This window comes from Zeugodacus cucurbitae, chromosome 2 (assembly GCF_028554725.1).
Source record: "Zeugodacus cucurbitae isolate PBARC_wt_2022May chromosome 2, idZeuCucr1.2, whole genome shotgun sequence".
NCBI lineage: Eukaryota > Metazoa > Arthropoda > Insecta > Diptera > Tephritidae > Zeugodacus > Zeugodacus cucurbitae.
The window spans coordinates 66,620,373-66,647,598 of record NC_071667.1 but is presented as its reverse complement, the minus strand read 5'-3'; the positions used below and the strand labels follow the sequence as shown (position 1 = coordinate 66,647,598).

Genomic DNA, 27,226 nt, shown 5'->3' with positions numbered 1-27,226 from the left:
ACGGCCGAATGATTAGATGAAACAAAAAAAATTCAAAAAGGTTATTAAAGTTGAAGATATTTCCTATACAATGACCTGCAATTTTTGAAAAATATCAAAAATTAACAAAAATTCTGAAAAAAATCGTTTTTTTAGGTAAAAAAAATTGTCGCTTTTTAATGCCTAATTGGCAATTTGAGATCGTAGGTCATTGTATAGTAAATATATTCAAGAATACTCTGTTTAAATTTGAAGTTGATCGGTCAATTTATCATTGAGTTATGATGTCAGCAATTTTGAGAAATGTCGTTTCGAGAAAAACACGTTTAAAATTTCGACTATAGCGGCTTACACCTGTGAGCGGTCGCTCTTTAGAACGCTGCCATTCAAAAACTATTCAAGATACGACCTTACCGCTTTCACAGGATATTTTTGAAAATATTAACTATCGAATAAACAAAAAAATAAATTTTTGCAAATGTCACACCGCTAACAAAAGATAAAATAAATGTAAAAAGTTCATCATACGCCCTGTTGCACAAACACAGTTTTTTAGATTATGTACAAAATTCTATGTTATTCCTATAATATATTGCATAAATATAGAACATTTTAAAAACTAAAGGATGGCCATAAAATATTGTTGAGTTTGAATTACATACAAAATAATTTCGGATCATAAATATTGGATTTATCAATACTTTATAGTAATCGGAACCTGGCCAAGAGCGTGCTTAGGCAGCCTGACGGGATTACATGCTTAATGCAAATTGTATGAAAATTGCATAAAGAGTGAGAATGTTTTATGAAAATTGAATAAATTTTGCTGAATAAATACAGGGCTTCTACTTTACATCCTAAGTATATGAGAAGACAGTAAGGAAAATTAATATTTTATATCAAAAAAATCGGTCTCTTATACTTTTTATTATGCTCTAATACACAGTCTCGTGCTATAAGAATGAGTAGCTTTTCACTGCTGACGAATCAGCACAAGATAGTATATCTCTTACTTCTGTTAGTCATATATACTCGTATGCGTATTTTTTAAGTCATCTTGAGGAATAATAAAAAACATAATATACGATTTTGTTTGCTAAAAAAGTAAGTCTTAAATTTTTCAATGCGATATCAATTTCAGTGATTTAAAGCTACAACTTCTTGCTACCATTAACCATGCGGTGGATTAATTTTCATTAAACCGCAAGCTGCTATCAGCCACTAATAATATTTTCACTACCGTTGTTGTTGTTATTATTAATTACATATATAATTACTATTATTGCTAATACAGGTAAAAGTATATTAACCTAATTTTACTAAAAGTAATTGCATAATTTTCAAAATATTTTGTTGTTGCTACTTTCGTAGAGTTTTCACTTTTAGTCACAGCGATTGGGCATCATTAAAATACTAGTGTGTATATATGTGTGTTTATGTGTATTATGCGTGCCACCACTGCATTTGCATAAAATTATTAAATTTATTTTACAACAGCAGCACACACGCCCACATATGTATGTGGGTCATTTGGTGTATTGTAAACTTCCATCGCTTTTTGTACCATTTTCGACTTTCATTTTAATTAAATTCATTTTTAATCGAACAAAATTGCGAATTCACTGTGAAAATTTCGCATGCTAATTTCTAATAATAAATATTTGCATTTGTTCACACTTACCCATATACATGCAGGAGAGCAGCAGTTGCAGCGCCGGTATTGAGAATCGCTCATTCTCCAATTTAACCAAATCCAATGCTAATTTCTCGATTTTGTTGCGCAACATTGGTGTTACTATGCCAACACCTAGTGAACCAATGGGGTTACTGATACCTGATGAGCCTGATGTGCTCATGCCACCATTGCCGGTATTACTAATGACCACCATGCGTTCGAGACCCTGGAAATGGAAATAAAAAAGGAAATATTTTAATTTGTAGTTTGAGTTGAGTTTGAATTTCAGTTGAACCCATAATTTATTTGATAGTAGTCGAATGAAATATTATGTTTTGATATTTATGGGATGGGATATAACCTGCTATAAATTCGAATAAAGGGAAGTAGTGCAAATGAGTCATTAATGCAGGCAAAATTGATAGTTACAATAGGGATCATAGCTAAAGGCGGTACGTATCTAGAGCATTCCAGTATGCGTATAACTTTTGGAAGATCATATTTATAATCAATTGTGGATCAGTATTCTTTTAAAGGAGCAAAACAGTCATTTAGACTCAAATTTATGTATTTTAGTACAGCAACAATTTTTATCTACAATGTCCATTTACGACGAAGCCACGACCATTTGAAACTAAGCTCTTTAGTGTTTAAAGAATGTGATTTTATTTTTATAAAGACTGCAAACAATTAGGAAAATCTAGGATCTAAACTAGTGAGTTCAACGTACATATATAAATATTTAATTAAATAAGGCCTTGAAAAGTCAGTATTGAGCTTAAAATACATACAAAAGTATATTAACTCCTTGGAAAAAAAATGAAACCACATAATCGGAAGACACTTTTTCAGTTGATTGGCAGTGAACAAAAGACCTGGACATGTCCGTCATCTTTCAAGCGTCGGCAGATTAATAGTAGTTTAATATTGCTCCGGGCTCTCAACCAATTTTTTACTTTACTACTATATTTGTGGTTGGAGCTTCAATACCTCACTTGGAATTCGACAATTAGCACTTTTAAAACCATGTTTAAGAAATTTATTGTGTTAGTAAAAGTGTGAGTTTTAGTGGTAAGGGGTAGTCAGGATTTAAAAAAAATTTATAATTTTTTTCTTTGTGAATTAGTGTAATATCTTAAAAATATTCTTCTGAAAATTTGAAGTAGCTCCGATAATTACTTTTCGGATTATTCAACAAATAACAAATAGCGATAGGCCACTCCAATACGTTAGTGTGAAACTTTAAATTCGTTTTTCTCAAAACGATGTTGTTGAACTGGTGTCAGCTGTAACTCGAAAACCGCTCAGTATATTTTAATGAAATTTCTACAGCTTTTAGAATAGGCAATTATCCTGGGCTGTATAAAATTTTTTATCGATTTTTTAAGACCAATTAATTGTCGATTTTTGCTCGAAAATCTAGAAAAAATTTCCTGAGTCCGCCATTTTGTTAATTTCTGAAAAAAAAGCTACGATCCATCCCATTATTTCTTATTATTATCTATAATATAAAAATGAATTGCAAAATGTGTTGCTAAGCGCATAACTCGAGAACCGCTGAACCGATTTCGCAAATTCTTTGTTTAGAATCTTTTTAGAGGTACCGGGATGGTTCTTACGGAGAGAAAAATTATAAAAATTGCCTGAAAAAGTCTTAAATCCACAATTTTCTAATCACCCATACAAACATTTTGTGTCGTTAGTCTCGAAAAAAGTCGAGAAGGGCCAAACCGATCTGGCTAATTTTAGTTTCGAAATATTTATGGAAGGCCAGGGTAGGATTAGAAAGTAAGTATATATCGAAAAGTTGTGAGGAAGATAACAAGAAGATAATTTTATTTGAATTGACAACAAAAAAAAAAAATAATAATAATAATAATAATTTTTGAAAGTTGTCGTTGTTGCTTTGTTAAAATATTTTTATCATTGTTCAATTGTATAAGGCTGTGTCGATAGCCCAAAACAATTTGTAACAAGTAGGGAAAGACAACCGAACATTTTATACTCACGCAATTTATTGATGTAATTTTATTACACAGAATTTGAAATAAAGTCAAATAGAATAACGAAAATCAGCATATATAGTACATGAGGGTTGAGGTAATTCCTGAACCGAGTTCACTCATTTTCAACGCAGGCAGGCAGACAAACGGCAATTCGGCCTTGAAATTACTCCTAAATTGCAAATCAACGAAACACCAGCTATAAAGAAGATTTACAGATATTCAAGTCGCTGGAGGTACTGCACAGGACTTTAAAAGATTTACGCGACAACGAAAATATTTTTTGTGAAGTCATGATTCTGTTGGCAGGTGATTTTCGCCAGACTATTCCTGGATCAACTGTTGCTGACGAACTAATCACATTCCTAAAATCATCTAATTTACGAGTGTTTTTCCAATAATATCATACTGCGATTGTAGAAATTGTTTGAGAATGGTAGCCGCAGTTGACACCTCGATGGATTAATAACATTTTTAACGGGTTTCTGTCACTTCATGGCCTCGAAAGAGGAGCTTATTTATTCCTGACATGAAACCATAATATAATAAACATAAATGGCTGATTGAATGACCTATATTGGTGGTAAAAAAATTTACTAATTTAATGCATACCTTAGCCACAAAAACGTGTGGCCGGGTCTGCTAGTTAAATTATAAAACAAATTTTTCTTATCCGATTAATTTAGATGAATCTACAAAGACTTATGATTGTCACCGCAAGGACCTTTTTTTTTGGAACTGGGTCAACACAAACAGCTATAACTTTGGAAGTTATACATTTTTTTTTTAATTTTTGTGACTTTAAGTCAAAACATTATGTATTAATGCCATATTATTACTTTTGCAAAATAACATAATTTAATAGCAATAAAAAAATACTGAAAATTGTAATTTTTTTCGTGTCTCTGATCTCTATCCCTAATTCCTTAAACTTGTCTTCCTCCTGTAAATTACTTAGATAGATGTTCATATTATTATAAAGCACAGCTATTAACTTAGTTTCTTGAATTAGCTACTTTTTTAGTTTAAACTTATGAATATTGTTCTCAAATCATCTTTTACAGATAATTTTAAACTGAAATGACTAACCACAATCAAAGCTTAATAAGAAACACGCTTCATTGGCTACTTTTAACAATTACATGCGCTTTTCTGTTGAATTAACAACAAAATCATTCTGAAATTAATTTCAAACCGAATTTCATGCAAATCAAATTTCATCGAAATATTTTTCACAATTTTTCGAAAATCAGTTTAAATTAAAAATCTGAGGTTTAATGAAATATTCTCGCTTTTCCATGAATGTGTGTGTGTGTGTGCATGAAAACTAATTAAAAATACTTTTTCTCCAATTGCAATTACAAATTACGGAAACTGATTTTCATTTCTATTTACATATGTATATGTATATTTGTTTGTATGTTTGTATGTATTTATATGTGTAATGTAATGTTTTGTATGCTTGTAAGTGTTATTGGCTGTAGCGAAGCAGAAAACTTCATTATATTTTAAAAGTTAAACCAAATAGCACAAATGAATAGCTGTATATTTGAATATATGTATATCGCTATACAACACTGTGTGTGTGTGTCCGTCTGTATTTGTTTACCGGCATTTGCGTGTTTCTAAATAAAGCAATTTCCATAAAGTTTTACAACCACTTATTCCTGGTTGCAAGTTTACTGCTCGACTATTTACTCGCCGCTCGAAATGTTTACAACTAATTGCCGCAATTTATGCTGTTCGTGTGTTCGGCCACGCAGAATTGCTGTTTGTTTGTTTGTTGTACAATTGTTGTTGTTTTTGTACTTTTCTTGTTGTTGTATTTTAGTTTTTGTTGTATTTTAGTTTTTTGTTGTTGTTATTACTTTTATTTTATTTTGTTTTGTTCGCCACATTTCTGTTTTAATTGTCGCCCAACAAGCCGGTCATAATCCACACAATTAAACCGACGTCCATTAGGCATATTCATAGTCCCAAAGTGTTATTTAACTATTTGCTAAACTAACAAAGTTGACACACGAACACACACACACACATATATCTACACTAAAACACACACAGAGAGAAAAGCACGTGAGTGAGCAGAAATGAGTGCTCAGCAACTAAATAAGCCGTTCATTTGGAAAGGTGTAAGGCCACGGCTGAATATATGTATGTATGTATGAATATATATGAATACCTTTGTATGTCTAAGTGTGTGCGTGTGCGCGCGGTTGGCAATGTCATGGCACAATTCAAGCGTAAACGCAACGCATTGATTCCGGTCAACAACGGTCAGACGTTCGGACCGATGGACAGACAGCTAAGGGAGCTTTGAAGCTGCTAGCGAGTTGTTGTTTTTGTTATTGTCTACGCCACATATTTAGCTGTGCTTTCACTCTCTCGCAGCCATAAAAATAAATGTGGCAGCTAATACACCTACACACAAACACACACATATATTTATCTTCTTATATATGTATATGAGTATATGTGTGTGTGGCTCACCAGTAGTTGGTTGTTGTTAGTTTTGAAAATTGCCAATCAAAAAACCAATTAACAAGCAGCATGAACAGCAGCAGCAGCGATGCTAGCACTAGGCCACTGACCACCAACGAACGGCCAGCCACAGCGGCGGTCATTCGCAGTCACAGACGAAGCGCTGCTCGCCAGGCAGCCGATGTCCTGCGGCAAATCAACAAAACGCTAAACGAATGACAGCGCGCGGCAGACAGCGGCTGTGGGCGAGGGATGCAAAAAAAAACAAGTAAGGAAGGGCTAAGTTCGGGTGTAACCAAACATTTTATACTCTCGCAATTTAATTTAATTATTTAACTTTATTTATATTATATAATACACAATTTGACTCACATATTCGTCATATATATGGTACGAGTATAAAGTCCATTGAAAGTTGGAAACCATAATATTAGGTTAGAAGAACCGAGGTCCTCATGTTCGATATATGGGGCCTTGACAACCTATGGTCCGATTTCGGTGATTTTTAGAATGGGGCTGCCACACTATAAACGTAGTATTTGTGCAAAGTTCTGCATCGATATCTTCACTAGTGCTTACTTTATATATTGTAAAGTTAACGATTCAGATAGTCTTCAAAGTTCTGGTAAATAGGAAGTAGGCGTGGTTGTAAAGCGATTTGGCCAATTTTCACAACGTATTATTGGGAGGTAAGGAAACTATTACAAACCAAGTTTCATTGAAATCGGTCGAGTAGTTCCTGAGATATGGTTTTTGACCCATAAGTGGGCGACGCCACGCCCATTTTCCATTTTGTAATAAAATCTGAGTGTAGCTTCTATCTGTCATTTCCTATGTGAAATTTAGTGTTTCTGACGTTTTTGGTTAGTGAGCTAACCCACTTTTAGTAATTTTCAACCTAACCTTTGTATGGGAGGGGGGCGTGGTTATTATCCGATTTCTTTCATTTTTGGACTATATAAGGAAATGGCTAAAAAAAGCGACTGCAGAAAGTTTGGTTTATATAGCTCTATTAGTTTGCGAGATATATACAAAAAACCTATTTTGGGGCGGGGCCACGCCCACTTCCCCAAAAAACTTACATCCAAATATGCCTCTTCATAGTGCGATCCTTCATACCAAATTTTATTTCCAAAGCTTTATTTATAGCTTAGTTATGGCACTTTATGTGTTTTCGGTTTTCGCCATTTTGTGGGCGTGGCAGTGGTCCGATTTTGCTGATTATGGTACCAAGGAACTCGTGTTCCAAGCTTCATTAAGACATCTCAATTTTTACTCAAGTTACAGCTTGCACGGACGGACGGACAGACGGACGGACAGACAGACATCCGGATTTGAAGTTTTCTCGTCACCCTGATCATTTTGATATATATAACCCTATATCTAACTCGTTTAGTTTTAGGACTTACAACCAACCGTTATGTGGACAAAACTATAATACTCTCGTAGCAACTTTGTTGTGAGAGTATAAAAACAACTACAAAAATAACAAAAACAGCAAAAAAGACTAACAACTGAAAGGGATAATGCTTTGTGATGCTGCCGCACAATGGACGGACGGTATTGGTGTTGTTGTTCTTGTTGGTGGCAGCAATGTCACACTCGGGGGAAAGTAAATAGAAATGTAAGAGTTGTCAGAGCTGACCAAAGGAGTTAAAGCTTGAAAAAATGGTGACACACACATCCACACATACTTAGCTATAAGTAAAGATGCATAACTGTAAGTAAAGCTAACAGCAAGAGACGCGTGTGGCACGTTTGACATGTTGCAAGGAAAATACTGTTCACAGCTTGCGATATGCTTTGGCAGAAAAACTTACAACGACAACAACAATTACACTACTACACAAACAAGTGTCCGAACACTACCGAACGTATAAAATCGACTTCTAACTGAGCTGAGAGGGTGGAGTAGTGGTGGCAGCTGCGGGGTAGTGATAACGCGGCTGCACTTCTGTTAATAAACTGAGCAGCCTGAGTCTCCCGTCACTTATATACAAATATATGTATGTATGAGTGCAGCGCTTTTACCACTTTTATCATTTTTTATTTTCTTGATTTTTGTGATTTTTGGGCGTTTGCTGTTGTTCAGCGCAGCGTAGTGATTTAACTGCTGCTGTTGCTACACGAAAAAGGACTCACTTTTGGCGGCAAAGCGTGTTCATCTGCTTTTATGACGCTATCTGAATTTATGTATGTGTAGGTGTGTCACGGATCTCATTGCAGGTCAAAAGCAAATGTTGACACACTCACAAACGTCCAGTCGACGCTTGCTTGCTATATACACGCTTATCAAACGATATTTATGAAGTTATAACGGTAGTCCAACAGCGAATGGCAGAGTTGATTGACTCAAGAGCGTTATGCTAAGTTGGAATTGCAATTTGCTCGATATGAATCTGCTGTGTGGTCGCATGTAAATGCATTAAGGTAAATATTATTAAAGCAACTGGAAACAGTGGAGGCGGATATTATAAAGCAATGTTGGATTCAGAAAAATTTTAAACTTAAAATATTTTCCTCTTTTCATACATATTTGATATCAAATAATGTCAAGGTATATTGAAATACTGTTGAACTTCCCTAACTCGAATCAAAATAATCCACCAAAAAACTTCGATATAGAGAGACTTCTAGTTATAGAAGTTAATTTATTTGAAATTTAACTTCTATTGAAAATTGAAAGAGTTTGAGTTATGGAGTAATTCGAGTTAGAGAAGTTCGAGATATGGAAGTTCAACTGAACGGAAAAAATAGGAATCAGATTTACCGCATTTGAACACAGACCTTCTGAAAGTCGAATACAGAACTGTATATTATGCCAAAAATTTCTAAAAAAAAGCGAAACTGCGACTTTTTATAAAAATCTGATCAAACGAACTGAGCCTGAAGCTATTAACACCCTATAATATTTCGATATTCATCGAAGAAATATGGTCTGTCATCTACACAATATATTGCTGGTTAACTTAATTAAAGGTTGTTTCTTCGTTAACCAATTAATTCCTGCGAAGTTTTCTCTGTGACAAACTTACTTTGCTGAAGGAATTATTAAAATTTTATTTGGTGACAAGAATTTTGTATTAATTGGTTTTGTCTTTTGTATTGTCCTCACAATTACAATTAATATCAATATTGTAATAATATATTTAATAACACTAAAATATATCTCTCAAAAGACTATGAAAATAATTTTTGCATTCCTGAGGTTGGCAAAGGAAATTTAAATTTAATTTGCCTATCACAATTTGTAAACAATAAAAAATTTAATAAAATTCATTTATTACATCAAATATTTATATCCGCACAAAATTCACATGGGGCATTTCAGAGAAAACGGCCTTTCAAAAAAAAAAAAAAATATTTTCGCAATATTATTTTTACTTAGAGATTTAAAACATTTAGAAAGTTAAAGATTGTTTTCGTGTCCTTATATATACAGATGTGTTCAAAATAATAATAGTGTGTGTGTTAGAGTATTATTACTGAAATTGGAAACTAGACGAAATATATTGTGGACAGATGAAAGAGATTTTTTTGGAGACACAGCTTCACGACAGTATGCGCATCGCTCACCGAAGCCTGAATACCACCCTAGACACACTACGATAACGGTAAAACATATAGGATCAAACATTTAGTTTGGGCTTGTCTTTTATTTCTATGGTGCTGGGCCCATATATCTTCTATACACTGTTATGAGTCAACATGTCTACGTTAAATTTTTGAATAGCACAATGTTACCTTATACTGAAAAGGGAATGCCTCTGAAATGGGTCTTCCAGCAGGATAATGACCCGAAACATACAAGTCGGCTAGCCAAGGAGTGGTCTCGTATAAAAGGTATTAAAGGTCATACCTTGGCCTGCGCAATGGTTCGACCTCAATTCCATAGATAACCTAATGGGTGATATTCAGAAAAGCAATAATCGGGAACTTTGGGTACTAGTGAAGGATTCTTGGGAAGAAATACCTAAAACCCGCTATGAAGGCAAAGTCAACTCTATTCCGCGTCCCTGTAAGGTAGTTTTATATAATAGGAGTTTTTCTAACAAGTACTGAACCTCATTTCTTTGTAACAATACATAATTTTTAGATTTACCTATGTTTCAGATACTTTTTCAAACCAGATGTGAAATACTACTATTGTTTTGAACAACGAATTTTTGAGCTATTTTAGTTTTATTATCCTTATTGTAAATTTTTGCGGTTTTATATTATCTAATAAAAGCCATATAATATGTAAAATTAATGTTTCTGTTATGTTCGTACTCAATTTTCTTTATAAGAAATTCATATATTGACTGCTATTATTATTTTGAACACAGCTGTAAGTATAGCCACTATGCAAGAAGGCCGATTTTAGAGCTCCCATTAACACTTTTTAAAATGTTGATATTTAGAAGGTCTTTGGTTCACAAAAATTGCTATTCATAAAATTCAATATGATTGTTGCTCTGTAGAATCGTTTTGTGATTATCATGACTGACTTTGACTGTTATTTAACTTGATATAGAGAGATTCCGTATTGAAATATTTTACAGATGTAGTTAGGATGTTTACCTTACATCTTACACGCTTCAACAGCTTTAAAATATTCCATCTTTTATTGGAATATATAAAAGTCCTATACTTAAGACAACACTGTAATCGTTGGTGACAGATCTGTCTTGCTTTTAAGTATTTTAATTATAAGTTTTTAACATATCCTCCGAAACATTTTCCGTTTTGAGTAGGGTTTTAAAGACTTATTAGGTCGTTGATTTATTATTTATTCCAAAATCAATATGCATATTAGAAAGAATTCAGATCAAACCATTTATTTAGTAAAAGAACAACATTACTAAAACCTCATACTATTAGTGACTACCACAAGTTCAATGCAGCAATCAGCAGATATTATAAATATATATTTTTAGATAACCTAACTTTTTCTTTTCTAAAGATATATACATAGATATAAGATTCTTCTTTTTCTTTTTAGCTCCAGACCCTGATAATAGAGTTTCGAACTTTGCTAATTATGATTTTGGCTGTAACTCGATCAGATATGTTCTACCAATAAAGCTAGAAGGTACTGCATTCTATATCATTCATTAATATATGTTGGAATTATTAGACTCGCAAACCACTGCACTGAGTTAGAGATGCAATAATATTAATAAAACAATAATTCTCACAGAAACCAAATTACTTCCACTACTAGCAAAAATATTATGTTTATACCCTGGAATGGCTTACTTATTTATATATGAATTATATATGCAGACGTATTATTTACCAAATTTTATTTGACAAGCAAAGATATGCCTTAACAAAATAATTTTCCTATTTTATTGCGCTCATTCATTTTACGCCTATTTGCCATTGTATTGCAATTTTACTTTTATTGGATTATTTCAAGGGAAATTGAACAGAAATGTAATTTCATAAATTGATATGTACACAACAACAGCAACAACAATGCATTTCAGTCATTTTTATTTTTATTCGAAAATGGAAATTCTTAAATTGCAATTGCTTTTTCTATATACGAGTATATCTATATAGTAATACCGTTATATTGCTTGCATTCATTTATTAGAAACAGATCCTTGCCATTTTCGCTTGTGGTAATTATAAAGCATAGCTGGAGTTTAAAAGTTTGTGGTCGAAATTGGATTTCCCTCCGCAAAGCCACACAATCACACACACACACACACACACACAAGTAAACTGAAGCAGGCGCTTGCCGGAGCAGAGACAAGTTGAGAGTGTGCTAGTGAAAGCCCAGAATATGTAATATATAAATATAAATATATATTAATGAAAGTGAATATGTGTGCATGTGTCTGTGTGTGTGTTGGTGTAATTATATATGTACAGTTGAGTTTGGCATTGCAGTTGAGCATTTCGATCTCTGCAACTGGTGCCTCCTGCCTTACTGATGTCCCATGTAATTGGTATGATATCTACGATTTGTAATCCCTGAGTATTAGCAAGGAGCATACATAAATAGATAATATGCATATAATGCACTCACATATACATACACACACACACACAAATGCAGAAAATTCAATACATTTACATATATACATATGTACGAGCATATCTACCGAAATATATGCAAATTGAATCGCTTATTCGCATATAATGAAATGCATTAGCATCCCTGCTGGGAAAAGCAATTAACGAACGGTAAACATATATATCGATAGAATATGAGTGCAGTTACTAAATTCGGTGGAAAGGAATGCAGAGCTTTTAATAGAGTACTACAAAAAAACTATATTTTTATATAGAACGGACAATATGTTGTCAATTTGTTGCCTACCTTTAGGCGAGTCCTTTAAAAAAATCCCGAACAAGATAAAATCAAACCCAGAACATTCAAAAAACAGAGTTCGATGATTGGTTCAACCTATAGAGATATAGCCTCACACACAACACAAAACGATCCACCCAAATAACTGAATATTTAAGGATCGACCCTAAAAGTATGCCACGAAGTCGATATGTGAAGTCCATAGTTCGCATATTTTAATATTACGAAGTTAGGATGAAGAAATATATGATGATGTACTACTTAGAGATATGTATTGACACTCAGAAAAACACAGATTCCCATTACTAGGTAGGTAATGCCATACAAGCTGAAAAAAAAACTCCAAAACAGCCATCGGTGCCAGCTTAAAACTTGTCTTATTTCAAATGAAATTTCAGTTTAAATCACAAATGAGAGGTGATTGAGGTTGAAAGAATAGTGCTCCCGGTACATGTTTGCATTTGAGCCACCTTTCGACGAATATAATAATATTTGCCTTATTATGTGATATGAATTATCAAACCAAAACTTTCAATACATTCATGGACCATAAAGAGAAAGCTAGGAGTGAGTTATATAAAGACTTTAGGAAAGCGCTTTAGATTACCTCTAATACTACTACTACTACTGGTAATGGATATCAACATAAGTATAATTATTTTCCCCAACTTTTTACTTTTCCTAATTGGTATTGCACATTCCTTCACGGCATTCAACTTGATTTTCACTCTTCTAATCACTACACTAACATACAAACAACTGTCGTACATTGATACTTACATGCAAAACACACAAGTAGACATCCTCATTATTGGTTTTCCTCAGGAAATTACCAGCTGCAATTACTGTATTCGACAGCAGGTGACATTGTGGCACGAATTTCGATGTCCATTCGATGAGACAATAATTGAGCGTCCAAACCAGCTTTGTATGTGTGTCGCTGCATTGCATTGCGCTGTTGGAGAAAGAGGAGGAGGAGGAATTAATATAACAAAAACAGTTATGTGATATGTACGATTTTTCAATTGCAATTGCGTTAATTAAATTAATTAAGTTTACGCTAATAATTATGTGTACTTATCTATAATTTGTGGTTCCAAATAAATAGGTTTAATGATATTTGTCAGAGAATATATGAAATTACAGATTGATATGAAATATAATTTTTTCTTATACTCTCGCAACATGTTGCCAGAGTATCTAGTTTTGTTCACATAACGGTTGTTTGTATCACCAAGAAATAAAAGAGCTAGATATGGGATTATATATATATATATAAATGATCAGGATGACGAGTGGATTTGAAATCCGGATGTCTGTCCGTCCGTCTGTCCGTGCAAGCGATAACTTGAGTAAAAATTAAGATATCTGAATGAAACTTGAAACACATATTCCTTTGCACCCTGAGGAGGTTGCTTTCGAAAATAGGCAAAATCGGTCCACTGCCACGCCCACAAAATGGCGGAAACTGAAAACACATAAAGTGCCATAACTAAGCCATAAATAAAGTTATTAAAATAAAATTTGGAACACAGGAACGCATTAGGGAGGGGCACATTTGGTTGTAATCTTTTTTAAGAAGTGGGCGTGGCCCCGCCCTCAAATAGGTTTTTTGTAATTATCTCGCAAATCAATAAAGCTATATAAACCAAACTTTCGGCAGTCGTTTCTTTTAGCCACTTCCTAATACAGTCCAAAAATGAAAGAAATCGGATAATAACCACGTCCACCTCCCATACAAAAGTTAGGTTGAAAATTACTAAAAGCTCGCTAAGGAAAAACCCAGAAACACTAAATTTCACATAAGCAATGGCAGATAGAATCTGCACTCAGATTAAAAAAAAAATGGAAAATGGGCGTGGTATCGCCACTTATGGGTCAAAAACCATATCTCAGGAACTACTCGACCGATTTCAATGAAACTTGGTTTGTGATAGTTTCCTTACATCCCAATGATATGTTGTGAAAATAGGCCAAATCGCTTCACAACCACGCCTACTTCCTATATACCAGAACTTTGAAGACGATCTGAATCGTTTATTTTACAATATATAAAGTAAGCACTAGTGCAGATATCGATGCAGAACTTTGCACAAATACTACGTTTATAGTGTGGCAGCCACATTCTAAAAATCGCCGAATAGGTTTTCAAGGCCCCATATATCGAACATGAGAACCTCGGTGCTTCTAACCTAATATTAGGGTTGCAATGGACTTTATACAATATATATGACGAATATGTGGGTCAAATTGTGTATTATATAATATATATAAAGTTAAATAAATTGCGAGAGTATAAAATGTTTGGTTACACCCGTACTTAGCCCTTCCTTACTTGTTTCAAACTATCTTTATCTAATAAATAATGTTTTTTAGTAATTTTATTATTTTGGAAGCAAAGTCTCTAAAGCCCCCTCTCTTAAGCTCAGCGAAAATATTTTTCAAATTTTAGTAACAAATCTGGAAAATACGATGCATTAAGCAACAGTTCTTAACATAATTCGATCGATTTGGTCGGTGGAGGTGTGAGCCAGTACGTTTTCAGGGTGGAACCGGTGTAATTATTCAGCAAAGTAGAACCGTGTAACCGTTTTGTCCTTTTGTAGTCGTTTACAGCTTGCCAATCCCAGAAAACCATGGTCATAACTTTCGCGGCCGATAGAACAATATTCACTTCCTTCAGTTTAGCCGGATGAAGCGCATTATTTGCACTGTTCATTAGCATCAGATATGCACCAGACGATCCATATTTTGTCTAAGGTCATAAAACTTAGTAAAAACTTCTTCGGAACCGATGATTTCGGATACCCACTGTGTCGGAGCAATTGAATGTGGTTCTTTAAACATCCGATTCCACACCCGATACTAAAACATATGAACAAAACTCTCCGGAGTCGTTTTCTTAAGGCACTTCATTATACAGTCTAAAAATGGAGGAAATCGGATTATAACTTATTATGGATTAAAAACCATATTTCCGAAACTACTAGACAAATTTCAATAACATTCGGTTCATAATATCTTCCTGGTTTCCCAATGATATGTTATGCAAATAGTCCAAATTGGTTCAGAACCACACCATCTTCCTAGATATACTAGAACTTTAAAGTCGATCTGATTCGTTTACTTTACAATATATGTATATCAAGTAAGAACTAGTGAAGATATCGGAACAGAACTTGGCACAAATACTGCATTTAAAAAGTCGCATCACCCTTCTAAAAATCGCAGAAATTGGACCATAAGTTTTCAAGGCTCCATATATCGAACATGAGGACCTCAGAGCTGCGAATAAATTTCTTTACTGAAAATATCGGTAAGCCTCTCAGATATTTTGAAGAAGTTCAGAGGGAATATTTTTCTTCTAATAATATGCCTCCGTACCAAAAATGAGTGAAATCGGGTCATAGCTAATATTAGGGTTTCCAAACTTCCAATGAACTTTAAACCATATATATGACGAATATGTGGGTCAAATTGTATGTTATATTAATAAAATTAAATAAATAAATTCCGAGAGTATAAAATCTTCGGTTACACCCGAATAATTGTTACTTTATTTATTTAATATAAAAGAAATTAAATGATGAGCGTATATATTTATTGAACTACCAATGTTATATTTATTAAATTTTCACTCTCACATAAAAACATCTCTCTCGTTATACATATGTATTTTATGAACTAGTAGATATCTATTTGCGTAGATATGACATTTAGTAGTCAAATGACAAACTCCACACGGTGGCATATATTCAAATAATAGCGAATTTATTTTCATAGAAATATTTATTACACATAAAACAACAACAAAAACTACACACATTCAATGCAAATCAATTTATTGAACACAAATCTTAATCTCCATAGAAGTTGTTTTTGCTTTTTTCTGTTTTCGGACTTTCGAGTTTTTATTGGCGGAAATGGCAAACCAATAATTTTCAAAAAAAATATTCATGAACTTTTGTTTACCTAACTAAACTAAAATCACACGCACACACGAGAGAGCCGCAGCGCACCAAAAGCATTGCAAATACTCAATATTTTCCCAGAAATTTAATATATATCCAAAGGCAAAAACAACAAAAAATAAACTTTACCTGCAATAATTATGACTTTTCGACAACAAATTGAAGCGCAAACTGGGAATAAAGTTGCTCCGAAGTGGGCGGACATGGTCACAAGTGCAACAACGCCATGTATTCGTGTGTGTGTGTGTGTGTGTGTGTGTGTATGTGTGTGTGTGTATGTGTGGTTGTTGTAGTCGAAAGTTCACACGAAACGCACAAATAGCAATAAATCTATGGCGCTGACTAAATAACAGGAAATGCAACAAATACAAATAGCCATAAAATATATATTTGCAACTCTGTGTTTGGCCATTCCGCATAACGGGTGATGCGAATGCATGCTGCGAATGCAAAGGCATGTCTGTGAGTAATCAAAATTCACGTTAGCGTTTGAACTGGAATCAAATTGACATTCAAGAGAAAGACTAGTTGGGGCTTAAATAAAGGTTAGTCCGAAATTTAATAATAATCCGATTGTAAACACTCTGAAGCCAGCTACTGCTTTTGAAAATAATAACAATCACAGGCGCAGTAAAATTTAAGGAAACAAATATTTGATAAATTAAATTTAGAAATTTTATTGAGATAACACCCAAATTTACCCATAAATTCGGCATATAGTTTAATAGAATAACGAAAATCGTCATATATAGTATATACGGGCTGTGGTAATTCTTAAACCGATTTCATTAATTTTCACCAGCAAGGTGCACTATATCCAAGACTATGCGCTCACTTAATTTTGCTAAGATATCTCACATATTAACCAATATAACGGGTGATTTTTTTGAGGTTAGGATTTTCATGCATTAGTATTTGACAGATCACGTGGGATTTCAGACATGGTGTCAAAGAGAAAGATGCTCAGTATGCTTTGACATTTCATCATGAATAGACTTACTAACGAGCAACGCTTGCAAATCATTGAATTTTATTACCAAAATCAGTGTTCGGTTCGAAATGTGTTTCGCGCTTTACGTCCGATTTATGGTCTACATAATCGACCAAGTGAGCAAACAATTAATGCGATTGTGACCAAGTTTCGCACTCAGTTTACTTTATTGGACATTAAACCAACCACACGAATGCGTACAGTGCGTACAGAAGAGAATATTGCGTCTGTTTCTGAGAGTGTGGCTGAAGACCGTGAAATGTCGATTCGTCGCCGTTCGCAGCAATTGGGTTTGTGTTATTCGACCACATGGAAGATTTTACGCAAAGATCTTGGTGTAAAACCGTATAAAATACAGCTCGTGCAAGAACTGAAGCCGAACGATCTGCCACAACGTCGAATTTTCAGTGAATGGGCCCTAGAAAAGTTGGCAGAAAATCCGCTTTTTTATCGACAAATTTTGTTCAGCGATGAGGCTCATTTCTGGTTGAATGGCTACGTAAATAAGCAAAATTGCCGCATTTGGGGTGAAGAGCAACCAGAAGCCGTTCAAGATGCCCATGCATCCCGAAAAATGCACTGTTTGGTGTGGTTTGTACGCTGGTGGAATCATTGGACCGTATTTTTTCAAAGATGCTGTTGGACGCAACGTTACGGTGAATGGCGATCGCTATCGTTCGATGCTAACAAACTTTTTGTTGCCAAAAATGGAAGAACTGAACTTGGTTGACATGTGGTTTCAACAAGATGGCGCTACATGCCACACAGCTCGCGATTCTATGGCCATTTTGAGGGAAAACTTCGGAGAACAATTCATCTCAAGAAATGGACCCGTAAGTTGGCCACCAAGATCATGCGATTTAACGCCTTTAGACTATTTTTTGTGGGGCTACGTCAAGTCTAAAGTCTACAGAAATAAGCCAGCAACTATTCCAGCTTTGGAAGACAACATTTCCGAAGAAATTCGGGCTATTCCGGCCGAAATGCTCGAAAAAGTTGCCCAAAATTGGACTTTCCGAATGGACCACCTAAGACGCAGCCGCGGTCAACATTTAAATGAAATTATCTTCAAAAAGTAAATGTCATGAACCAATCTAACGTTTCAAATAAAGAACCGATGAGATTTTGCAAATTTTATGCGTTTTTTTTTTTTTTAAAAGTTATCAAGCTCTTAAAAAATCACCCTTTATATATGCGGAATAAAGCCCAACGAATTTTTGAAAAACCTATAATTAGGTATATGGGAGCTAGGAGATTCAAAATTAAGTTATAAGGAAATTTTTTGTCCGTGTTATCAGGGTGTCATGAAAATATTATATACCGAATTTCATTGAAATCTGTCGAGTAGTTCCTGAGATATGGGTTTTGACCCATGCCACGCCCATTTTCCATTTTGTAAAAAAAAAAATCTGAGTGCAGCTTCCATCTGTTATTTCTTCTGTAAAATTAAGTGTTTCTGACGTTTTTAGTTAGTGAGTTAACACACTTTTAGTAATTTTCAACCTAAGCTTTGTATGGGAGGTGGGCGTGATTATTATCCGATTTCAATTATTTTCATGGTGTGTGGTGGGGTACATAAGAGAATCGACTGCAGAAAGTTTGGTTTATATAGATTCATTGCGAGATATATACAAAAAACCGATTAGCAACTTTTGTTGCGAGAGTATAAAAATATTTTGGACTATCTGAGAGATAGGTTTTCCTTGTAATTTCAGCATGCATCGAGTCAATAAGAGCACTAGCCGAGGTCAATATGCGTATTAAACTACATCTGTTGTGGAAACGGACCCAATATACAAAAAGTTCCCTATCTTCTGCTCCTTTCAACTAACAAAGACCTTCACCATCATCGAAGTTGAAAGGTTAGGCATTGTGGAGGTCTCTTAGATTTAAATCTAATATTTGTTTAGATATCATAAGTATGTAAAGTTTTCAAAAAAATGTACTACGATCGAAATCTGAACAGCTCGAACTCTCCACACCTAACTGATATTGGTCTAACGAATCAAATATTAAAGGAAACCCAGAAACTAATTAGCAAATAGTGAGTTGGAACACTCAAGAGATAACTTCAAATATACTTTAAAAATTCAAGTCATGAAACAGAACATATGGAATACGCTTCCAATACTTTAATGACTTAGTAAACTAGCATGAGAATACAGAATATGGATTTCATAAATATATCAATATACAGATGCACATACACCAGATCGTCGGACTGTATCTCAAGCCATCTTATGAGATTTTAGATAAACTGATTTCAGATACTGTTGAAAGGTAGAATGATAGCAGCTGAAAACCGAGATAAATCTCGAGACCTCAGATTGTTTTTGGGTCAAATTAAGTTTTGAATATAATGATAATTGCTTTGAAATGAGCACTCTTTTGAACACTCTTAATATATATAATGTTTTCTTAAATATTTTTATTATTGGACACACGTTCGACCGTGGGGTTTTGGCATGGGAAACTAAATACCAGGATCTTAGTATATGGAAGTAGTTTCCAAACAAATTTATATATTTTATATATTAGGTCTACAACTTTGCTTCCGCCTTTCTCCAATAGATGTCTCTAGGGTCAAGCACTGGTCGATTAAATCGATTAAATCGTTTTATATCGATCTTGGACATTTGTGTCAACATTAACCCAACAAAATATTTGTAGAGATCCGTTTGCATCACAAACTTATTCCAAACCGAAAATGTCACTTTTTGAGCCGAATTCTCGACATTTGCGGGAAATTTTGCTTTTCTTTTTTAATTCCAAGAAAAATACAGCTAAAGCTCATCGACATTTGTAACCGTTTTTATAAAAAAAAAAAAACTTAAATTTACAAAACAAAAAAAAAACGGCGGAAGCAATGTTGTAAACCTAATAGTGTTGACTATACTTTCAAATGTCCAAAAATTTTCACTTTAAAACTCAGATAGCAAAATCTATGTAGCTTCGAAATGGAAAATAAATAAATAAAAACAAAAAAATATGAAATTAGAAAATAAAATAAAAAAGAATTGCACTCAACGTGCTCTGAGCATGTGGCCGTCATCGATATTGTGGTTGCAGCAAAAGTCCTTGAAAACCTGCAATAAACCGCAACAGCAGGCTCTCAAGTGATGCACAAACAGTCAACACCATGCCAACATACATGAATATATTCAAACTGTGTAGTGTTTGTTATGTATACATGCATACATAAACAAACTCTAAAAAATTTTCAAATTTATAGTGCTTTTTAATAGAATTGTTTCGCTTTCCAGCTGCTGCAACATCCACCCCTCACCACCTCCGACTTCAAAATTTTCAAAGTTTTACATTCGCTTTTGGCGGCGACGCAGCGGTGGGGGGTTGGCTGATAGAAGTTGAGCAGGCATCGATGTTGCACTGTGTATCGTCTACTGGCGATTGGAGAATCTCAAATGGATGTTGCATAAACCGCAGAGCAGTAGGGTCTCTATGTTGCTCTGCTCTGGCGCCGCAATGACATGGCAACAACGGTAAAAAAGACGACTCGCCAGACGCTGACAAGACAAGTAAGTCAGATGGTCATTGGTTTCTTGCTTCGATAAAACTTTGCAATTGAGAAAACAATAACTAACCGCAACAAAACAATAATAATTGCTGACATACTGGATTGAGCAGGTAGACAGACGACGGCATTGGCTGCGGCAGTTCAAGCTACATTCGTGTGTATGTGTGAGCATGTGTGTTATTGCTTATTCGATATATTGTTTTATTGAAGTGGTCTTTGCAGCTAACTTTCCATATTGGTTTAATAACTTGCTGCTCTCGTCAATAATTTACGAAGAGTACACAAGAGAGAGAGAGAGAGAAAAGTAATTTTAACGTACATAGATAAGTGTACTTAAAGCATATAAGAATTTAAGTAAACAATTATTTTATTTTTCTGAAATTAAATTTTTTGTTTAATCAAGCACCACAACAATTTGTTCAACTACTATTTTCAGGTTTCAGACAACTTTAAAGGATATAGATAATTTTTCAACACTTTCGGTTGAGAGTTTTTTAACAATAGCCGATAACAGATAGAGTGACAAGGTTCTTGTTTCTAATCAAATCAAAAGATATTCCATGGTAAAGAATTATCTGGAGATGAAACTTGAGCATGTGAATCTCATAATGTAGATACATATGTATATCAAATTGAATGAATTGATAAAGAATAAGGATAAAGATATTATCTGTACTGATGATTCTACGTTGCAGCAAGTAATGAGTCATGGATTTTAAGATAATAATCGTATTTCGATCCCAAATAATCTCGTATCTCGTAGAGAAGACAATGAGGGACATGTTCAGATTTTGGATGTAGCAAAATAAAAGATTAGCGGAAATCAAGCTTTGTTGCCTACGATAAAATTCCATCCAAACACAATTGGAAAATTTGTTGTCAAATAACCCTTCCCTCTTTTTGTCTTTTGAATTTCGCGGCTACGTATAAAGCGCTACAGAGCTCGTATCTGGCAATACATCTTTGAAAGGTCTTGACATAATCTAAAAAATCGACGCTTTGCATGATTAGTTTGGATATTGCATTCAACAGTTATAGACGTGTAAACATGGAGTTCAATAACGCCGAAATTCGCGCTATTTTAAAGTTTTACTTCGTTAAAGGCAAATCTGCTAGAGAAATGTTCCGTGAGATTAATGGTGTTTTGGGGGAAGGTTCTCCATCACTTCGAACTGGGGAGGAATAGTTTCAGAGCGGGTGAAAACAACAACATGGATAAGCCTGCCGGCGAAAGACCTGTGACGACGAATACCGGCATGTGGCATCTCGTGACATCGCTCAGGAAATGGGAGTTAGTTACCGAACCATTTTAAACCATATGCAAAAGGCTGGATACACAAAAAAGCTTGATGTTTGGGTGCCGCATGATTTGACGCAAAAAAACCTTCGGGACTGAATCAACGCCGGCGATATGCTGCTGGAACGGAACGAATTCGACCCATTTTTGAAGCGGATGATAGTGGACAAGCCGGGATTGACGACCAGGAAGGTTTTGCTGTGTGTTTGGTGGGATTAGAAGGGAATCATCCACTATGAGCTGATCCCATATGGCCAGTCGCGTAATTCTACCATCTACTGCGAACAACTGGACCTTTTGAAGCAGGCGATCGACCGGAAGCGTCCAGAATTGGCCAACAGAAAGGGTGTAGTATTCCACCAGGACAACGCCAGAACACACAATTTGTTGATGACTCATCAGAAACTACAAGAGCTTGGATGAGAGGTTTTATCGCATCCACCATATAGTCCGGACATATCTCCAAGTGATTACCACCTGTTCCTGCCCATGGCTAATGCTGTCCGAGTTCTTCGCAAATAATGAGAGGGGCTTCTACGAGAGGGGTATTGTGAAGTTGCCGTCTAGATGGAAACAGATTATCGAACGAAACGACGCATATTTGAACTAAATCCGATCACTGTAAGATTTTTTATAAAGCATTGAATACAGAGCAAAAACAGCAGAAGGGAGATATTTGACAACCTAATATAAATTCTTCTGCTTCTTGACTGGCGTAGACACCGCTTACGCGGTTATAGCCGAGTCCAAAACAGCGCGCCACGTATCCCTCCTCCTGGCAGTTTGGCGCCAATTGGTTATTCCAAGCGAAGCCAGGTCCCTCTCCACCTGGTCCTTCCATCGGAGTGGAGGTCTCCCTCTTCCTCTGCTTCCACCAGCGGGTACTGCATCGAATACTTTCAGAGCTGGAGCACCTTCATCCATTCGAACAACATGTCCTAGCCAGCGTAGTCGCTGTTTTTTATTCGCTGGACTATGTCTATGTCGTCGAATAACACATCGTTTCATCGTCTGCGGTATTCGCCGTTGCCAATTCTTAAGGGACCATAAATCTTCCGCAAAACCTTTCTTTCGAAAACTCCTAATGCCGTCTCATCGGATGTTGACATCGTCCACGCTTCTGCACCGTAAAGTAGGACGGGAATGATGAGAGACTTGTAGAGTTTGATTTTTGTTCGTCGAGAGAGGACTTTACTTTTCAATAGCCTACTTAGTCCATAGTAGCACCTGTTGGCAAGAGTGATTCTGCGTTGGATTTCCAGGCTGACATTGTTATTGCTGTTAATGCTGGTTCCCAGGTAGACGAAATTATCTACAACTTCAAAGTTATGACTGTCAACAGTGACGTGGGAGCCAAGACGCGAATGCGCTGACTGTTTGTTTGACGACAGGAGATATTTCGTCTTGTCCTCGTTCACCACCAGACCCATACGCTTAGCTTCCTTATCCAGTCTGGAGAAAGCAGAACTAACGGCGCGGGTGTTGTATCTAATGGTATCGATATCATCGGCGTACGCCAGTAGCTGTACACTCTTATAGAAGATTGTACCTTCTCTGTTTAGCTCTGCAGCTCGTATTATTTTCTCCAGCATCAAGTTAAAGAAGTCGCACGATAGTGAGTCACCTTGTCTGAAACCTCGTCTGGTATCGAACGGCTCGGAGAGGTCCTTCCCGATCCTGACGGAGCTTTTGGTGTTGCTCAACGTCAACTTACACGGCCGTATTAGTTTTGCGGGGATACCAAATTCAGACATCGCGGCATAAAGGCAGCTCCTTTTCGTGCTGTCGAAAGCAGCTTTAAAGTCGACAAAGAGATGGTGTGTGTCGATCCTATTTTCACGGGTCTTATCCAAAATTTGGCGCATGGTGAATATCTGGTCTGTTGTTGATTTTCCAGGTCTTAAGCCACCCTGATAAGGTCCAATCAGTTTGTTGACGGTGGGCTTTAGTCTTTCACACAATACGCTCGACAGTACCTTATACGCGATGTTGAGGAGGCTTATCCCACGGTAATTGGCGCAAATTGTGGGGTCTCCGTTTTTGTGTATTGGGCAGAGCACACTGAGATTCCAATCGTCAGGCATGCTTTCTTCCGACCTAATATAAATTACCCATTCCAATAACATTCCTTTACAGACAAATATTTAGATCTCCATTTCGGATGCACTCAATCTCAATAGCTTTTATAAGACCTTTCAAAAAGGTGATTTATTCAAACCCCTGGTCGATATAGGTGATATTTTAGACGATTTAGATACCTGAAAAATGTTAATTAGTTTTCACTAGACAAAATATAACCGTTTTTGTTTACTCCAAAATTCGAAGATTCCTCTATGGCATACAGAGTGTCGAAAATTGATATGATGGTGACCGAGAACAAGACGGAATATACAGATTTCCAAATAGACTATCAACCACACACAACTTCTAGGCAGCAACAAAATCATTCTTCGAATCAGCGGAAGCTGAAAACAATCCCTTGAAATCTAACGTAGAAACAGTCTAGCAAACAAGTACTATTTTGAAAAATAGGGGCAATACTCTTTACAGCTATAACAGCTATAACACTCGCGCGCTCTCTCGTCAGTTCTGAAAGTACTCTATATGTCACCGAACATAGTCACATTGTATCTAATCACTTTGACTACAAACGACTACAAACGATTAGATACTTTTCAATAAATCTATTTAAATAAAGCCAAAATAAATTTACACACAAACATATCAATGAGTTATAACAGCCATTGTGCAGCTAATTTTTCTAACTATCACACACACACACACACTCTCAATGGCAGCTCTCATGTATTAGTATTCTAAGTTCGGGCTAACTTCATTAGCCTTAATCTGATTTTCTTTCGTACGTTTGTTGATGTAACCAAAGCTAAAACAACTGTTTAAACATTTACGGATAACGCCACCTTCAAGAAGACATACACACCAACACTCGTATGTAAGTAATCTGGCTACTCACCTAACATCGATAATCCCATGACGATTGATGTAGCCCACAATCAGCTCGCGCAGCAAAGCCAACTCATCACTCAGCCGACCGATGGTGGTATTGGTCTTCGAACAGCATTCGAGCAGACAGAGCAGACCGGCCAGCGTTGCATTTCGTATGAAGATGTGCGAACTCTTCAAGTAATTGCCAATGAGCTGGCACAATTGTTGCAATTCACCGAGTGTGGGTATCAGCATTGCTTGCGTTTTGCACAGTAAGTAGATTAAGTGCTGCAAAGTGTAAAAGAAAAGCGATCAAAATAAAGTAGCACGGCGATATAGATAGCGATAAAGATAGAGAAGGAAAACGAAAGAGTTAAGGATGCAGAAAGACACACACACACACAGGTGCTGGTGAGGGGGTGTCAACGAAGTGACGAAGAATAAAACTCGTGTCTGCAGTGTGTAAATGAAGGCCAAACACACACACACACACAGCCATTTAAATGCTTGTAAGCCAAGTTAAATGCAATCGCCACAAAGTGTATGCGATATTACTTGGGAAAACATGGCGTAGCGCAGACGACGGAGTCTACAAGCACTCGAACAAGCTGCTGGACAAATAGACGTTTAAGTGGATAGACAGACGCACAAACGGACAGACGCACAGACAGATAGAGAGTCGGGCAAATTGCCTAGCCGTGCCGCTGATATACGGATGTGTGGACAGACGGTCGCACGTGCACACAATCTAATAAGAAAGTAAAGCAGCGTGGGTGGCACAGACATGAGTGTAGCTATTTATAGCGACTTCTTCTAGGAAAAACACTGATAAGCAACTGCAGGTGGCAGGTGGCAAGTGCAGGGTAAACGACTGCACAGTGCGAGAATGAACGTAACAAATTCGTTTAAGTTCAATTGCCGGTGTGGCACACAAGCGCACACACACACAAATCAGCAGACATAAAAAAATATATAGAGATAACTGTAAATATATATAGACATATATATATAGCCTTGTGGCAGTTGCAGGTAATATGTGGCACATGCGATTGGACACGTCTTGCTGCATTGCAAGTGCTAAGTACCGTGTTGTAAGTTGCATGTTGCAACATGGCTGACAAAGTGGCCACAACAACAAAAGCAAAAACAACAAAATTGTAGTAACAATTGCAGTTACAAGAATTTTATGTTTGACACGGCATAGCGGAAACTGATACAAAACAATGAAGTGGCGGCACTAAAAGCACAAACAAAAACGAAGATATAATAATTTGGGAAAAAATCTCAGCAATTGAAAAAACAAGGAAAATACATACATACATATGTATACAAACAGTAACTGTAATCAGTCTACTTCAAGTATATGTATATACTATATATATGTATATGTTGTATGTATGCTTTTTCTTCTCTTGCGCTTACCTGATGTGAAATGGTGTCATCCATTGGTATTGTCTCTTGCAATTTTAAAGCTTTCTCCTTAATCCATTTGATTTGATCACGACTCTCGCAGATTTCAGTGAATTTCACCAGATTTGGTAAGACCAAAATGTGATTGTGCTGCAAGAAATAGAAAAATGTTGATGAAAATTAATTGAAATCAAGCGAAAAAAGCTTTGGAGATTTATTTAAAAATGAAAATAATTCAGATTTATGTACAAATACACACATATTCATGAAAATATATTTATTTATATGTACTTTTGTGGTAAACTTTTAAAACAAATTAAGGCGATAGGCCATTCCATTTTCAAAAAGCGTTTGAGCTTTGACATTAAAAACATTATTTAATTGGTTAGGTTAGGTTAATCTGGCAGACAGTGAAGCACACATAGACCGATTTTGGTACTTTTCGGTACCAGTTGGAGTGCCGCCACGTAGTCAATATAAAGTAGTCATCCTTTAGGATGCGAATTTCAAAAGTTGGTGTGGCTTCACTAACGAAATCTCTCTTCCAGATTATCGTACTGTGAAGCCCACAAGTACTGAAGCCGTTACCTTGACACTGCTGCCCAAGCACACAAGATATGTTACATTATTT

The 27,226-nt window shown here is 35.7% G+C and overlaps 1 protein-coding gene across 2 annotated transcripts in view; it reads right to left on the bottom strand.

Annotated features, from left to right (window-relative positions):
* Positions 1-27,226, bottom strand: part of LOC105217216 (uncharacterized) — a 154,120-nt gene that overhangs the window by 23,921 nt on the left and 102,973 nt on the right. For both annotated transcript variants that reach the window (XM_054225839.1, XM_054225840.1), the window contains 4 exons: positions 26,608-26,745; positions 25,214-25,473; positions 13,226-13,400; positions 1,661-1,880 (listed from right to left, as the gene is read on the bottom strand). In XM_054225839.1, coding sequence (XP_054081814.1) covers positions 1,661-1,880; positions 13,226-13,400; positions 25,214-25,473; positions 26,608-26,745 — 793 coding nt within the window. The remainder of the gene's footprint in view (positions 1-1,660; positions 1,881-13,225; positions 13,401-25,213; positions 25,474-26,607; positions 26,746-27,226) is intronic.